We start from the raw sequence: 18,395 nt of genomic DNA, 5'->3' as shown, positions 1-18,395 counted from the left end.
TTTATTTCTGTTGAAACTACATATGTACTACGCACCTAAGAGGACATCAGTCAGAATATACACTTGTTTATTTCTGTTGAAACTACATATGTACTACGCACCTAAGAGGACATCACAGTCAGAATATACACTCGTTTATTTCTATTGAAACTATAAAAGTTTTGTCATATGGTATCAATACATTTTAAAGATGAATGGCACCGTAATCTTTATTGATGTCATTTTTCTGAAATGTTTCTAATCTACTGTACATTTTTATTGATCAGTTTACTGTGATCATTTTGATTGATCAGTGAACATTTTGATTGTTCAGTTGATAATTCTGACAATCACTTTAATGAAAGTGAATCATCTATAAACGCTATTTGTAATGTCAGAATATCACAGGTTGTTTCAGTGTTGTGCAGCTTATAAGTAGCTGTCACTTTTTGTGAGGTGATATCTCATTCTGATACCACAGGCTATTTGTCCCTCGTCGGATCGTATACAGTATTTTAAATGTTGCCCACAGAGGGAGAAGTTAAATGGCTGCAGTGGGTTTCACATTCCCCCATCAGCTTCCTCTTATACTCATTATGAACTCCCCCACTGCAGCTCGCCTGGACTCTCGTAATTAAAACGCCAGCTCAAAAAAACGGAGCAAACTAATTATTGACTCCTAACGATCGCCTGTTCCCCAGCAGAAGGCATGGGCCGGTCGAGGGGAAAAAAGGGTGACGTGAAATAGCATTCGACCATATTGTCAGGCCATATTGAAATAGTGTCAGAAGCACAGAGGGGTGAGATTGACAAAGCACAGAAATACTGCTGCCTACTTAATCCTGCCACCGACTCTCACTCACAGTGTGGCAGTAGATCTCTCTGTGACACGGCAGCCTGTCCTCTCACATCATTAAAATGCAGGCATAAAATACTCTGGGATGAAACCAATGATGAGTCCTGCCGATCCCACCCCCCCTGCTCCACCCATGAATTCCCGCATACCTCCTCCAACCCGCCCCACACTGTGCTCCTCACCTGCAGTGTTGATTCCGTCGACTATGACGAAAAATGTCCTGCGACGCGTTGTGAGCTTGTAGATTCCTTGTATATTTGTAGATTTCCAGCATGCAACCAAGTGTAAAATCAACAATCACGACGCCCTCAACTTTCAAGGCATGCCAAAATACATTTAGTCAACAAAATCGACTGTAGATTTAGTCGACTAAAATCTTAACGATATCTAGTCTAGACTAACACTAAAACATTCAGATGACAAAAATGACTAAAACTATAACGAGGTTTCCTGTGGAAATGAACCGTCCTCACCAGAATGCCCAGGCTGGTGGAGTAGAAGGGAGAGGTGAAGTCGATGACCCTGCTGCGGGCGGAGTTGATGGAGAAGGAGGTGACGGCCATGTCGGCCATGCCACTCAGCAGGTCTCCCACGAGCCCCGACCAGCGGTTGGCCCCGCTCGTCGCCCCGTACTTCCCGTCTCCGACGACGTACAGGTCGAAGGTGAAGCCCATGTCTTCGGCGAGCTTCTCCAGCAGGTCGATGCAGTAGCCGTAGCAGCACTTCCTCATGTCACCAGGCAGGGCTATAGGGAGAGACACACCCCCAAAAAATAAAAATAAAAATGATGAGGTGACATTTATTTAGCACAACGGAATATTCATAGGCCCGTCTTTAGAAGTGCACCGGCTGCATTTCTGCAGATGTTGACCGTGGATCATAAGAGCGCATTGGATGGATTCCCGCATGACGGAAGCATTGCTACATTTTAATGAGCGCAGTTCCCAGAGTGGGACGAAATGCATTTCTGTAATTTGGATACCAAGCTGAATAACTTTAAAAATAGACCTCTTGAACTTAGAGGGAGAGAGTAGGAAACATTGAACTGTCAGCACTTTTCTATCTTATTTAACCTGCGATTCGCTACGCTAGTGAATGAGCATCTAGTTCCTCAACATCTAGTTTTCCACAGATTTTTATTTTTGTATCTTAAAATCTGAAAAGGAACAATAGACTGACACCACGCTAGACAGGAACGCCCACAAATGTCACATCCGGTTTTAGCCCGGGGTAAGAATTTTCTATGGCTGTCAATGCAACTTGGTCCAATCCTTAATCACATATGGACAAACATCTATGCCGATAATATCTAACTTGCGGAGGTAGCGTACCTTGTCCACGGGCAAAAGATCTTTAAACGTATGGCATTGCAAATAAGTTTGATAATCGCTACTCTGCACAATATTGTTTTGGAAATGCCGCAAATTGCATTGCAGTGAACGAGTCACAGCTTTACGCCCTGAATACGCGCCGTGGTGTTGGTCTATAAGCCATTCCCCTGCGCTGGCTGGTCGCTGTACTGACAGCTTAAAAAAGGCAATTGGCCTTTCTCCTTAAAAAAAAGTAATAAATAAATAAATAAGTAATAAATAAAACAGTCTCATGTGCTGAGCTTACCAGGTGGTCCCTGCATGCTTGTGGACAGAAAGTGTCATAATGATTACCATGGCTTAAAGCTAAGCGCTGCCAGTGTGGCAGGGTGCTTAGTACTGGCTTAGATCACCAGTGAACGCTCAGACATGAGTGCTCAGTAAAGACCAAGACCACAGCTTGAAGCAGACAAAAGCATGTTATGGCATGTTTCCATTTTGTTCCAACGCAGTGCTGCCTTCATTGAACAGAATCAGAATCATTTTAAGTATTTCCTTTGTAGCACATACTGCCTGTTGTGTGATGCTGCAACTCGGTAAACTATTGAGGAATACGAATCAAGCCCAAATATGACACTGCCCAAAATAGGGCAGTGTTGTATGTCAAATAGGAATAGTGTGAGCAAAATATATATGCAAGGAGAGAGCTAATCGAACTCTGAAGTGAGACAAAAACACTATATGGTCCCAATCGAGTAAATTAATACTCAAGATTGTACTGTGCATGACTGTAAATGCATGCATCTGTCTGAAGCATATTAGTAAAGCGTTGTCTCATAATTATGACTAATGACAATTCAAATCAGTTAATTTCCACTTTTTTCAAGCAAAGAACTTACATGACAACACCTGAGTTAATACAGTAAAAACAGAAAATAAGTCCATGAGAAACATTAGGCGAAATGGAGACATTTCAACCATTATTTATGACTTGTATAATGGCTCATGTAGAAATTATCCTCTAAACTGTACTGTATCGTTGCTGTTGGGCACACACTTTGTATCTCCTTATTTCATCTTTTTATGTTTTTAATTATTTAATACCCTATCACACTTTGTATGAAAAAATGTTTTGTCTTGCACAAAACAAGACAATCTAAGCACACTATGCTGTCTGCTACAAAAATAGCTGAACAATGGCTCCAAGGCCCTGCTAAAGGCCCTGAAAAAGATTGACCTTTTGAACTAGATAAAAGGCACCATTCCTTACAGAGTGCACCTCCTGAATGTGCTTATAGATTGCTGATGTACGTCCTATAGCCTACTGGAGGTTACACTAAGAACTCACCCCTGTCTTCCCTCTTGTTCACAGCATATTAAAGTGTACCAATAGATCAGTACATTACAATACATCTGTACATATGTTTTTATTCCTAATCTATGCATATAACATGCATAACTACTATATCGTCGCTGTCGGGAAGAAACCACCTAACTTCATTTTTTAGGTTTTACATTTTTGTTAATACTAGCTCAATATTCTTTCAACCAACGTAAAGGGTGTTGATTGACTGCCAAAGGCGTATATTTACGTCCTATCAACAGCTAACTCCACAACCTCTCCCCCTAATTTACAATATATAACGTTTTTTTACAATATAAATTTTTTTTCATTTCGTGAAAAATGTACATTTTGGAGTTAGGCGGTTTCTCCCCGACAGCAGAGAGATATGCTAGGCCTAGTGTAGGTGGCAAAGTCAGTCCCTATAGGACCAAGTCTTTAAGTATATTTATATGCAATTCAAGTTGTCCACATATTGGTGGCCCATACATGATGCACAACTAACTGGTGCAGGTGCAGAAGGCCAGGTCAGATCTTGTAGTTCTGTAGAAAACAAATAAAGTGGACTCATAACAATGTGTCTGCGACCCACAAATGGGAACCACTGCATATGCTATCCTACATGGACTTTTCACCAGTGTCGATGTACAACTCACCTTCTCCCTCCCAGTCTGTGACTGTGGAATTTGGGTTGTGCAGCTGGTTGAAGAGGCCCTGTAAATGATCAGAGCGGTTGGTTCTGGGGTCCAGACACAGCTGACCGGCCGGACACAGCCCATCTTCGTCCACCTCGCGCGTGAAGACGAACGGGTGCTCCACCAGGGTCACCACCCTCAGCCGGTGTCCCTCTACGGTCAGACCCGGCCTCCAGCGAACTGTGGGGCTGCCCTCGCCTTGGCCGTCTCCTCCCCGGCCTCCACCCCCCTGGCCCTGTCCCAGGCCGCCCCCTTTGCCCAGTGCTCCCACCACCACCCCTTCCTCCAGCTCCAGCCTGCCCCGCGTCCACTGGCCCACCGTCACCCAGGCCGGCTGGCCCAGAGCACCTTTCTTCAGGCTCCACACGTGGAACAGCTGCGAGGACTGGATGTGAGAGAGACTGGGCTCCACCTGGATGGGCCCCGTGGCCCCCGTGAAGGAGGTGTTGGAGAGGAATCTGAAGATAGAGGGACAGAGAGCGGGGGTGAGGGAGGGGAGAGTTACAGAAGCTGTCGTAACCGGTTAAACCCTATTATACTTAATTGACCAGCTCGCATTCATTTTCAATAGGAGTCACTGGACTCTCAGACGAGAGGCTGCTACCCTAGCCTTATCAAGGAAAGCCCGAATACACAACTGGCATATCCTGCACAACAGGAGTGGGAGTCAGCCGGGCCAACATGCATCCACCGTTACATCCAGGACCCGGGAGGTGGCATTGAAGGAGAGGAACTGCCACGCCGGTCAATGGACCCCGCTGAACCGCCTGCGAACTGAGGTTGTTTCAAAACGTTTCAAAACATCCATGACGAAGTGGGGCCTGACGGACAGGGCAGCGTGTGAGTGTGGGGAACCGGAGCAGACCGCTGACCACATAATCACCACCTGTCCCCTGTATAAACCACCCTCGGAGGCCGGCCTATTTGATGTGGGACCTGAGACGAGGGCGTGGCTGCACGTTACTGAGCTGGACATCTGATGATGACACACGAAAGAAGAAGAAGAAGACTGGGTTACAGAGCAGCTCTGCTCCATGGCTGTGTTCTGCCATCCCCCCCCCCCCCCCCCCCCCCATGGAGCAGAGCTGCTCTGTAAAACCAAGTGACTCCCATTGAAAATTAATTTGCGAGCTGCTCTGCCCCCCCTCTACCCCCGGAACAGAGAGCGATTTCTATTCAAATGGTGTGTACGGTGCCCATGAGAGATAGAGGGACAGGTAGACAGAAACAGATAGACAGACAAGATAGAGGTCAGAGTCACGAGGGAATGCCTGGAGTCATTCCGACACTTGGCATAATTTTCTACCCTACAGGCTGAGAAGCGCATTGTGCACAGTTGGATATCCAGCAACCATATGCTTACAGGGAGGGGGGTCTGAAATGTTGGAGAAAGCAAAAGATCACCAAGAGCAGAACCACAGACAGATAGTCTCTTAGTCTGTCTGGTGGAAGTCCTGTGTGAGTCCACTCTCTCAGATGGCTGGACATAATAATTGCATCTTGCAGAAACTCATAATTAAAAGTTAATGTGGTGCAGTGAGGGTCTCTCCCTATCTCTCCGTCCACACACACATTCATTGCTATTCCCCTCACATTCCCAATGGTCTATGCTGATCTTTTTTACGGAAGAATACATTAGGGTAAGCAATCCCCTGCTCGCACATAAATCTGCCTCCTCGCCCGTTGAACCGTATGGGACTTGTTGGCCGGTCTGAGTGCGAGATTGTGCGGCCGATCATTTGGCTACTGTCTCAGTTGTGAACCCACACAGGGGCCGCTTCATGCCTCGATTATCGCGGTGCGCTGGGTGGGTCATTAAGAGATGGCGAGGGCGCTGTTGTAAATGTTAAGGGTGGCACAGGGATCACTGTGTCGGGCTTGGTGTATAGGGGCGTGTGGCGACTGTTGATTGTGTCTCAGGTCACGGGCGGAAATGGCAAGTTTTCACTCCTGTCAATAGAAAAGATTGGTAAAGTCTGTAGACCTCAGTCACCAGTGAAAAACATTCATGGCTCCTTCACCTTTCTCTCTATCTCTCTCTCTTTCACTCGGATACCTTTTTCTTTTATCGAAGTTCAAAGTAAACAACGCTTACCCTTGTGTGTCTGTCTGCCTTTCCACAATCCCACAAACCACTTGACCGATCAGCTAAAAATGTTGTTTTGTTGTTCAGTAGCTCAAGGAAGTAAATCTATGAATATATTTCACATATTGTGAACACTGTTTTTGTCACATTTTGTGAATTCATATTGTCAGAACCTCCGGCCAGTCTTGTCTTGTCTTGTCTTGTCTTGTCTTGTCTTGTCTTGTCTTGTCTTGTCTTGTCTTGTCCAAATAATATGATTTCCTCTCTGACGCCAGCAATATGAAGTCATCTGTGTGAAGTCCTAATTCTCTGGTGGACATTATGCACTCCTCTGAGCGATCCTCTCTAGTTCTCCATTCTTTTAGACACTTTTTTGAGTGGTGCAACCACTCCAAGGAACAGCAATGTCCGTGTTCACCTACCTATGTGTTCACCTATGTGACTATGAGCACCAGTATCAGTACCAGTAGGGGCGCTGTTGTGCCAGAAACAGAGAGAGAGAGATAGTGCAGCACTGTTGCCTGCTAATGAGAGAGAGAGAGAGAGAGAGAGAGAGAGAGAGAGAGAGAGAGGGGGAGAGGGAGAGGGAGAGGGAGAGAGGAGGGGGGAGGGAGTTGCACCACTCAGTTCACACAGGTGTGATTTTTTCTTTTCACTGTGAGAGAGAGAGAGAGAGAGAGAGTGATGGGGAGAGAGAGAGGATGAGCGCGTGACCGCTGCAGGTGAACCTCCTCCATTAAATATGGGGAACGTCCAGGGGAATGAAAAGACTAAATTGATAGTGAGGGTCATTAACCTCACCTCCAAGTCCGAGCTATAAGCTAAAGCCAGGCTGTGCAGTGCACACCACACACAGAATATGAATGAACGTGTCAGTGCATGTGTGTGTGTGTGGTCCTGTCGCTATACAGTACGTGTGTGTGTCCAAGAATGTGTCGTTAGACTCGTTACTCTCATGATTTACAAACGGCAACCTGCTGCTGATATGAATTTTATAGATTATTTTATGTATGCATGGATGTGCTTGTGCGCTGTCCTTTGTGTCTACGTGCATTCCTGTGTGCACTCTTTATTGCCCACATGCATGCATGCTGTCCTCTCTGCATTCATGGGCGTAAGCACATGAATGTCTCCTCTTTGTGTGTGTGTTTGTCCCTGCGTGTCGTTATTCACATGATTTACTAACGGCAACCTCCTGCTTTATCAGTTTTAAATTATTTCCTTGTGTCTGTACTTCACAAGGCCCTGATTAAAAAGGCTCTTGATTTGAAAGTCAAGCATTCTCATCCTGTTACACGCTAACTTATGTTTCATCATAGCAGCAGCTCTTATATTCTCTCACGCGCACTCTCTCTCTATGGCTCTCTCGCCTTGTCTGCCATCATAAAGTGAAAGCGCTAGCCTCGGGCTGAAATCACTCATGCTAATAGCATGGCTGAATCATCACATGGCACAGACAGCAGATCTATCACGTCCACCACTCCACTGTTATACTACCATTTCATCTAATGGTGCCTGCCCAAAAAAATCTACCACGGGCCCACATTATATCCAGTATATCTCTTATCTCCATGGAGAGTGATCACCTGGGTACAAAGTTCCCACTTTATCCACTGGTCCGGAATCTCTCTGGATTCACGCCCAAAGATAAGAACTTTTCAAGAGTCTGTGAGAACGTGCCGAAGTTCCAAAAACAGTTTCTGCCCTCCAGAGGCTGGGGTTCTTCAGGTTGTTTGTGCTGCATTATATATTCAGAAGCAATAAAACTACAACAACGCTGTGATAAAGGCTGCGAAAGGTTGTGTCCCAGGCAGACATGTCAAAGAGCAAATGGCTGGCTATTCACTCACGCACCTGGCCCCTCTGTGGTTTACACACTCCGAATAAACGTCAGCTCAACAGCCGGTGAGTGATGACTCGCTAGCAAAGTTCCCAGACGTGGCATCTCTCTTCCGCATTGCCCTTCTTGTCTTCTTAGTTTAGAGGAAAAGTTTACTTCTGTCTACCTGTCTGCAGAGGTGCCCCGCTCGCGTGTTGACGTCAGAGTGCCCCCTCTCCTGGGGGTCATATGTCACTCTGACTGGCAGATCTCACTTTGATAACGTCTCTGCATCTATCTTAGTCGTCTAGGTCTCTCTGTCTCTTTTCTCGTCTGACACGTATTCCACGCAAAGTAATGCTGGTTATATTCTTTGAATATCTTCCTCCCCGGATGTTTTCTGCCTTTGAGCGCCGTTTCATCGGTTTCTCTTTCTCTCTCTGACACTTCATCTTCCTCTCTCTCTCTCTCTCTCTCTCTCTCTCTCGCTTTGTGCGTTGTCCTCTTTGCCCCTCTCTTTATCTCCCTTTCTTTCTTCCTGTCCTCCCTCTGACATTTTCCTCCCTCCCTCCCTTTGTCTCTCAGTGTCTCCCTCTTGGGATTTGTGATTTGGGACCATCAGAAGTGTTAGCCTCAGTGTTGGTTGGTTACTGCTGTACCGTATTTGTATGATGTCTCTGTTTCTATAAACCCGCAGGCCTTTGATGATTATGAAGAGCTAATATACGTCTTTATTCCCGACTTCCCTCTGTACCTCCCTCGCACGCTCCCCTCTCTCCCTGTAGGCTTTGAGTCTCTCGACATCTCTGTTTAGAGTAGACATCTGTTGTCTCTCTCTGTCTTTACTTACTCCACTATCTTCTCTTCTGTTTCTCTCTCTCTCCCTACCTTTTCTATCTCTGCCTTCCTCTCTTTCTCCCTCGCTTCCTCCCTCCTTTTTCTCCCTGCCTCCCTTCCTCTGTTTGCGCTCCTTTGCATTTCCCGACATCCTCTCTCAAGACCTTGTTCCCTCCCCTTGCCCTCCCCTGGGCATTGTGCTGTTAATTGCCTCTTCCCATGTGAAAGTCTGTAATTTCCTTCAGCTCTCTTGGAGCTGTCGGGTCCGTAGAGAGATAGACATCAGGAAGCAACCTGGACCAACTGAACATTTTGCAAAGGCTTGTGAACGGTTCACTGCGTCATTATGGCGTGGTGATGAGGGACTCACCAGCTGTCAATGATGACACTACACAGTGGTGGTCTTCAGCCAGGAGTTGAGAGACATTGCCTGATTGTCATTATGGTCACGGATGAAATACGTAGAGGTTGGAACAATTGTGTGTGTGCTGCCAGGTAAATTGGGTTGAAAATGAGAAGAAAAAAGAGAAAAAAGACAGGGAGAGCCATAATGATGGAGGAAAGGCAGTATAAGGAGGGAAGATAAGAAGAAATGAAACGGGGAAGGAAGGAGGCAGGAATGGGATGAATGGGAGTGTGTGTGTGTGTGTGTGCGCTGTACACTGTACACTGAAAGTAAAGTGCTAAAAGCGTAGTAGCTGCCCAAAGTGTAGCCCATGGGCTACACTTATCGAGAGTAACTCATAGTGAGATAAAGGCTGAACATTCTGTCTCTGATCCTTTTTGTTTCTCTTTCCAAAGTTTCCCAATGATAAAAAGTTGAAAATCTGCTCGTTTTTAGCCCAAGGCATACTGGGTATATAGAGGCTCTGCATGCCAGTAGCTAAACTTGGGCTGATGGAACCCAAGGGAAATTAGAATCTGGTTCTTGTGGTAAGCAGTAGTTTGTGATCAGTTGCCATGATAGACAGGCATTTTATGTTTCACAATCACCACCTGCCCTAGGCCTAGCTAACTCATTGCACAAAATCTTCACTCAACACCACACTACACAACCTTAAAGATACATTGTTTCATTGTTAATGAAAGAGTGTTTCACCTTTACCATGCACGTGGGGTTCCAGTATAAGGTATGCACATTATGTACTAAGAATCGTCGGGTAAGATGTGCCAGACGAAGACCGCACAAGTCAATACGTTGTACTAATAAAATTCACTTTGGGAGCAGCAAGATCGTGCAGAGAAAATCATATTCTTTTCTTGTACTATATATTTTTTTATCCTGCACCCATTGAAATTCTCATTTCCACCGTATATGGTTTAAGAGAGGTTGTGATGTATGTGGCTGTCAGTTTGTGAGACTGTGATTCTGCGTACCAGGTACCTACATGTATGAAGGGCCTTGGTGCATTTTTATGATTTAAAAGCAGGAATGCAATGTGCATGTTCTAATCTTCTTTTACATGCTGTGTGTATTGCTGTGTGTGCATGTGTGAATGTTTCTGTGTGCAAGCTCTCACCATCTCTGCAGCGTGTGTGTGGTGGTGGTGGTGGAGGAGGGGGGTGGGGTGCGTGCATACATTATAACTGACAGTGACAGGACAATGAGGACATGAAAGTTGTCGGTTGAGTCACCATGGTAAATGGTAAATGGTGCATTTATATAGCGCCTTTATCCAAGGCGCTTTACATAGATTGTGCATTACATTCATACACCGATTGCGGCGGAAGCCATGCAAGGTACCAACCAGCACATCGGGAGCAATTTGGGGTTCAGAGTCTTGCCCAAGGACACTTCGACATGTAGACAGGAGGAGCCGGGATTCGAACCGCCGACCCATGGATCATTGGACGACCTGCTCTACCTCCTGAGCCACAGTCGCCCCTCACCATGGACTGATCCAGCAGTATAACAGTATAACGGTACACAGTATGATCCTATAGTGTTCATTTATAGACCAGTGTGTCTCAAACCTTCTCATGTCAATGACCCTTCAAATTAATGATGTTGTTGGACGTCTTAAAAATATTATATTTATTATTATTATTATATTTAATATTTGTATAAATTTTTAATGCTATTAACAAATTAGTGACCCCCCCCCCCCCCCCTGGAACCCCTTTAAGCTCCCCCCTCTCTCTTTCTCTCTCACACACACACACACACACACACGCACGCACGCACACACGGACACACACACACACACACACACACACACACACACGGACATACTGGTGTAGACAAAGCAATTCCAACAGAAGGCTCCAGTGGCTGTGTGTGTAAATCTGTATGCCACGAGGCCCCGCTCGCCACCTTTCAGTATGACTGAGCGGTTCAGAAAGCAAGAGGACAAGACAAGGACATCAGAGAGTGCACAGCCCAAGACCAGCAGCTCACAGCCAGAGAGCTAATGAGTCTGCAGACATTCTGGGATGTAAGCGGAGTTCTGTGCGGCCTGTCCAACTTCTGCAAACACTCGTGTTTCGCGAAGACGTGGCCTGGTGTTCAATTTTATGTCTACACTGTGGAATCCGGGGAAGTCTACGAGTGTGCAAATGTATTCAAGTTAAATATGGATGACGTAGAAGATTTGACTGTGTACAGTATATTATGAACTAAGTGCCCAGGTCTTGTTTATTGTACACTGTGTGTATACGTGCGCTCACGCGCATGTGCGGACTGTGTGCCTGCCTGCGACTGTTTGTGTTTGTTCATTGATGTGTGTGCTTTTGTGTCCTGTATGTGTATTGACTGCCTGTATGTTTGTGTGTTCATGTGCATGCATGTGCGTGTGTGTATGTCTAACATCTGTGTGTACCTACCTGGTGAGGTACTGTCCCGAGGAGGGCAGCTCATGGCTTGGTTTGTCGTAACAGTTCACCGTGTTCTGGATCAGCGCCAGGTCCGGCCTCACCATGGTCGCCGCGGTGACCGCGCGGCTAATGAGCTGCACGGCGTCCCGGATATAGAAGCTGATTGGCTTGCGTCCGACCTCCCCGTAGGCCAACAGGCCCAGGGGCCCGCCCAGGGTGTGGAGCGAGTCCGGCGACAGCGGGTATCCCATAATCCACTGCAGCGCCGGCAGCGAGGGCGCCAGGCGCTGCGCGGCGCGGAGCACCGAGGACAGGCACTCGGGGTCGGTGCCCAGCAGCAGCACCGAGGACACGGACGGAGAGGCGGAGCTCAGCAGCCGAGCCGAGAGGAGGCCGAGCGCCTCCTCTTCCCTCTGCTCCTCCCGCCTCTCCTCGCTGGCCTCGCTGCCCCTCCTCCTCTTCTCCTCCTCCCGCTGCCCCTCCGTGGGGAGCGTGAGGTTAATGACGTCCCACAGCTGCCACGTGGCGCCCGCCTGCATCTGCAGGTGGGACAGCAGGCCCTCGCCCCCCTCCTCCCAGCCGGGGCAGACCACGGCCAAGCCCCCCCAGGTCCGCCCGCCCTCTGCCCCGTGGCGCTCCACCTGGCCCCCCCGCAGCACGGAGAGCAGCAGGCTGCTCAGGGCCGACGGAGGCACGCGGGCCGACATCTGCAGGTGGAACCGGTTCTGATGGAGGACGAGAGGAAGGGAGGGGGAGAGGCAGAGGGAGGAGAGAAGAGGTGAGGGAGGGAAGGGACATGGAGATTGAAAGAGGGCAAGGGAAATAGAGGGGGGATGCAAAGAAAAGGAAGATGGATAGCGGGGACGAGAAGAGGGACAGAGAGGGTAGGAGAGAGCACAGAAATGGGTAAGGGAGGAGACAAAAACAGAAAACCGAGATTAATTGATGTGGTCAAACCCCTGTATCCCACAGCTCCATTTAATGCCAGGAAATGCAACAAAAAATAACAAGAAAACCCCACACAGTTGTTAGGGAGGTAAACAAATAAAAAAATAACCACAGTTTATTCACATCATAAAACCACAAATTCACTTCCACATTGATGTGCAAAGAATTATAAGATGGGTCTCTCAGACGCATACACCAACAGAGAGACGAGTCAATGATTTGTGACTAATCTTGCCACATCACTGTGCTTGGCAAGAGAACAGTGGCGTCCATAGTTTGTCGAGAAGCCGGCTTAGCCGAGCTCCACTGCAAACACTGGCTTGTTTTATACGGCTCCAAATGGATAACACTGATGTCCTTGAATACAGCTCACAGATGGACTTTACACCACACCCCCCTCCCCCGATAAAGCATTGATTCATTTTTCATCAGCATGTGCCGTGAGCGAGGTTGAAGGACAGCCCCTTGTTTGGTGAAACATGACTTGAAGTCCTGGTCATCCCTGAATGACTCCCCCTCCTATCCTCCGGTACTATGGGCCCAAGTGCTAAACTATATAAATTGGACTTCAAGCGGTGAAGTTACCGTGTGACCAAAATGGCATGGTGTGTGTGTGTGTGTCTGTTTTTTTTAATATCTGTTTTGTTTGTTACCTGGCGTTCCTTTTTCCCCTCTCCCACTGTTATGTTATGTTATGTTATGTTATGTTATGTTGAAGAAAAACCCAATAAAAATAAATATAAAACACACACACACACACACACACACACACACACACACACACACACACACACACACACACACACACACACACACACACACACACACACACACACACACACACACACACACACACACACACACACATATATATATATATATCAATCAGGTTTACTTTAAACTTTAAACAGTAAACCTTTTCTTGCATTTGAAGAGATTACATTGGGGCCCTACTCTGATATTCTCCTATGCACCTGTCGCCTTGTAGGTGTGCAAAACGCTTTTTAATGACACCTCACAAACGACTGGGTAAATGGTCAAATAACTAAAGAAAACAAATTCTAAGTCTAAACAGCGTCTAATTGGCATGGACAATTAACCAACATACAGTACATTCATACATTGTATAACTAACACCTGTCAAAACAACATCTGGTACTAAGAATAAGTGAGTTTTCAGACTGCGGTTGAAAATATGGGATGAGTCTGCAGTCCTGCTCTGGGAGCCAGGAGGAGGGAGTTGAGTCTAGACTCTAGTACACTTGGAGCATTGGCCAGGGAGTCATAGAGAAGAAGTCTAGACTTGTAGGTCATCGGCAGTGTTTCGAATTGTTTGTTTGCAGCAAGCGGCTGAAGGGAAGGTGGAGACAACCAAGGTTCATGTTTTAGCTTATTAGAGAAAACAAAAGATGAGTGTTCATTTTTGTTTCATTTGTTGCTTTCTTTCGTTTGAGCGATTTTAGCTATTTATGACAGGGCATTCAAACAAGTGGCTAAATATGTTTTCGGTGTTTTTTTAGAACATTTTACGGAGATTTCTTTATTATTATTTACTATAGTCCTACTAGATCCCATGAAATTACATATCATGGCCACAAAGGATCACGGGATCTATTGAATGTGAAGGGGGAGGTGACAAACTGACAATACTGAGCCTATGACACATGATATGTCACACAGTATAGTATCCCCCTTCACATTCAATAGATCCCGTGATCTTTTGTGGCCAAAACAATAAAGAAGTAAAAGTTTGTTAAAAACATATTTAGCCACTTGTTCGAATGCCCCGGCCCCCTGTCAAAAATAGCTAAAATCGCTCAAACGAAAAAAAGCAGCAAAAGAAACATGAACAAAAATATGAACCTTGCCTGAAAATGTTTTTGCCCTTTAAGAGGGTTGAAGACCAGGTGTGCAGTGACATTCTGTAACAGTTGTAGGTGTGAGCAACTGAGCATGTACTGTATGCATGTACTGTATGCATACTGTATGCATACTGGTGTCCACACACAGCAATTTATTTTTTATTTTTTATGACTCAATGTTTATTCCTTTGAGATGCACACACAGCAACACTATTGAAATGGAAATACTCACCCTGGGAGTTAACGGTAAACAGAGCACACCCGCTGTTAAAAGACCTTCCCCGCTCTTACTGGAGCGGGGAAATCTGTCTGAACTATTGAGCGACATGGTGGAATTAAGTGTGTGCGTGTGTTTGTGTTTGTGTACGTGTGTGTGTGTGTGTGCGTGTGTGTGTGTGTGTGTGTGTGTGTGTGTGTCTGAGTGTGTGTGTGTGTGTCTGTGTCTGTGTGTGTGTGTGTGTGTGTCTGAGTGTGTGTGTGTGGAGTGGGCCCAGGGTGGACGTCACAAGGGGGACTGAAGGCTCCTTGCGTTTGAAGCTGGTGGGGGGTCCAGAACAGGAACAGGAGGGGAGGAGGAGAGGAGACATGAGGGGAGGAGTGGAGTGGCAGTAACAGCAGGAGAGGTTGAGATTTGTAGAGGTATAGAGATAGGGAGGAGCAGGTATACTGTACCAACTATACAGGTCTCCTGCACCTGGCAGAATGGAGCAATGTTCAGCATATTAGGAGTTGTGCTGCTAGCGCCTTCAATTTGTCAAACTGCGTGTCAGAGTGCTGTGGTGTTTGTCAAAACGTTGCTGGAACTCCAAGTTGAACTGTAGGAGAATTAAAGCTGGTTTGCGAATGTATTCCTGTGGAAGTGGTATTTAAAGCTATCGACAGTGTTACTGGCGTGCTTTTAAGTCCCTGCAATTCGTGCGAGGATTTTCGGATTAACTTTAAAAATATATATTATTTCTTAATCGGGATATAGAATTATAATAATTATATAATGTACAAAATAATGGTGGAGTTGCAGGTACTTGTAGACCAGAGACCTGAGAATTGAAAATTGTTGCACGCATTTCAAAATCCATTCTGAAATGGTGTAGATCTCCCATTATACCACACCTCTCTACCCAGCCATTTCCTCTACAGTAACAAAAAGGGGATTTGACAATTCATAACTTTGAATTCAGCCAGACACTTGAGGAGATATAGGTCCAAATTAAATATCCGGGCAACTTTAATCCATAATACTTTTAGGATGCGTTATTGGATGTGTTTTTGCTTCTCTAGGCAATTAGATAGGACAGACGTTGCAGTGGAGAGCCAATTACTCAATTCAACAGTGAGGGTGAGCCAAACAGTAGGTCAAAATGAACCGTGCAAACAGTGAATAAAGCATGCACTTCCAAAGTTAAAAAGGCAGACACTGGGCAGAGACAAATACTTTGACAAACAGAGTCTGCACACTGGATCCAGCTTCAAAGTAGGCCTATTTATTTATATTATTACCACCAACAGTTTCGAGAATGTAAATGGTAAATTTATATAGTGCCTTTATCCAAGGCGCTTTACATAGACCCTATCCTTACCTGAAAACTTTGTAAAGGAAGGAGCCAATGATTCTGAGTAGACTAGGTACCAACCTATACCAGGGTCAGACATACATAATAATATATCGGCTGTGGAATAAAGCATCAGTTTATGCACCTGCCAAGACACCTGGGAAATCAGGTTTCCCCTTATTGGAGCCACCAGAGGCTGGATGGCTAAACAAAACAAAGGAGAGCGCGGCGAACCTTGTCTCGTTCCACAGCCCAGCGCAAAATGCTCTGAAATGAGCCCATTGGTTTGCACTTCAGCCTCCGGGGGTTTATATAATAACCAAAACCAAAGCCATATACAGTAATAAAAAGCCCCACTCAACCTAATCAATGTTTTCACATTTAATGAACAGTGGCTACTGGGGAGTATGGATTACCTTGTTTAACCTGTAACTGTTTTAACAGCTTTCTCAAACAAGATTTATATTCATAAAATCATTAGGGTCTTTACCCTTTTTTAGGAAACAGACTAATCGGTGCCTTTCTTCAAAGTTGGCTCTACTACACTACTCTCTAATGCCTCTGTAATACACCTCTAACAGAGGTGTACTCTGATAAAAAGCTATAACAAACAAAAAACTGCAATGAAGCAAAGTATGTTTGAAGTAAAAAGAAAAAAGAAAAGGAAAGAAAGAAAAATGGCTCATTATCAAAGGGCGAACACATGTTCACCAAACATGTTTTACAGGTTATGAGAAAACAATTCTACTATGGAAAAGGGTTGCCAGAAAACAGTGTTTTCCCCCTTAATTTAAAATATATCACTCTCAATCAAATTTTTATGGCATCCATCTGCGCTGGTTTCACACAGAGCTGTCAGCTGCTCTCTATCAGTGTTATCATCATGTCATTACTTCCACTCCACTGATTTTGATGTGTGACTTTTTGCAGCTTTGCAGGGAGAATGTGAGCCCAAGAGCTCCCGAACAGAACTGGATGAAACCATCAAAGGAAATGTATTGCGTTACTGTGAAAAACGGCAACACATGACAATTGAGAGAATCTTAATGCTACCAGCATGAGCTGTTCTACAGACATTTCCCTGCCGTGAATACAGGCGCTGCAACAAGATGCAATCTGAAAAGTTTTGGTGGAAGTAATGAGCAGCGCCCAAACAGGGGCGAGACACAAGAAGGATCGCCCATAGCACCCTGGTTACCACACGTATAAGAACTCATTTCCATTCCATTCTAGGCTGTATGTGTTATCAGCGTGACAGGAATGAGTCTTGGTCCAATCAGAGTGCTTGTTTAAAATTAGCACTCGGGCTCTTGTGTAATAATGAGAAAATCAACTACGTGGGGATGTTAAACCATTGCGGTGTGATCGGAAAGTTAAATCTCCCGGCAGGCTCTGCACACTCCAGCTGAGATGATTTGCGCGGCTCCTCGTTGCCCCCATAAGCTGACTGCTTCTGACATCCATGTCTGAAGCATGAAAATGTGTATGTTATGTGTAGCCTATGTACTGTAGCCTATATGTACTGTGTGTGTGTGTGTGTGCATGATGCATGTATACAGTAAGTGTGTTGATGTTGGTATTTTGGTTTGTGTGTGAGGGCCTATTTAGTGGATGGATTCCCCAGGGCAAGCAGCTTGCCTCAATATAAAATGGGGGACTTCATCCAAGAGTTTGTGTGGCCATAGATGGCCTGACCTTTGTTTCAACTTGCAGCTGCTGCAGAGTTATTGGGTCTTTGGATTTAAAATGTCATTTTTGTATCACCCCAGCAGGGCCCCCAAGTAATTTTTTGATCTCTTGAGTGTATCTTGCAATATTTTTCTTTATGACAACATAGTCCAGATAAAATGAGAGGCTGATATGCGGCCGAATGCCACAAAGGCAATTTCTCACTTTTAAACTTGAGTCATGCTACTGTAGGTGTCTTTTTTTACGGTCTAAGCTAAGGTGTGCAGCCACCAACCAGAACAGTTAACTACAGTTTGGCTGTAGGTGTAGTCTGCCTGGGTGCAGGTCTATAATTTGTCCCAGGACTCCTTAAGTCCCGCTCCTGTATTTTATCTCATAGACAGGTCATTTTTTATTTCTTTGCACCTGCAAGTGTGTGTGTGTGTGTGTGTGTGTGTGTGTGTGTGTGTGTGTGTGTGTGTGTGTGTGTGTGCGCGCTTGCATGTGTATGCGAGCGGTAGTTTGTTTGTGTAAGTGAGAGAGAGCATGTGTGCGTGCAATATACAAAATATGAGTGTGTTTTTGACAAAGACAGAATATAGTGTATTTTATAGCGTTTCTTTGCCATT

The 18,395-nt window shown here is 45.6% G+C and overlaps 1 protein-coding gene across 1 annotated transcript in view; it reads right to left on the bottom strand.

The window, feature by feature from the left end:
* Positions 1 to 18,395, bottom strand: part of grin3ba (glutamate receptor, ionotropic, N-methyl-D-aspartate 3Ba) — a 105,047-nt gene that overhangs the window by 33,016 nt on the left and 53,636 nt on the right. Inside the window, exons 2-4 of the mRNA XM_083791250.1 lie at positions 11,748 to 12,463; positions 4,144 to 4,640; positions 1,309 to 1,580 (exon numbers count right to left, since the gene is read on the bottom strand). Of these exons, the coding sequence (XP_083647376.1) occupies positions 1,309 to 1,580; positions 4,144 to 4,640; positions 11,748 to 12,463 (1,485 nt within the window). The remainder of the gene's footprint in view (positions 1 to 1,308; positions 1,581 to 4,143; positions 4,641 to 11,747; positions 12,464 to 18,395) is intronic.

Source organism: Protomyctophum parallelum, assembly GCF_964188405.1.
Source record: "Protomyctophum parallelum genome assembly, chromosome: 20".
Classification (NCBI taxonomy): Eukaryota; Metazoa; Chordata; class Actinopteri; order Myctophiformes; family Myctophidae; genus Protomyctophum; species Protomyctophum parallelum.
The sequence above is the reverse complement of the archived record's forward strand: the minus strand, read 5'-3'. Positions and strand labels throughout refer to the sequence as shown.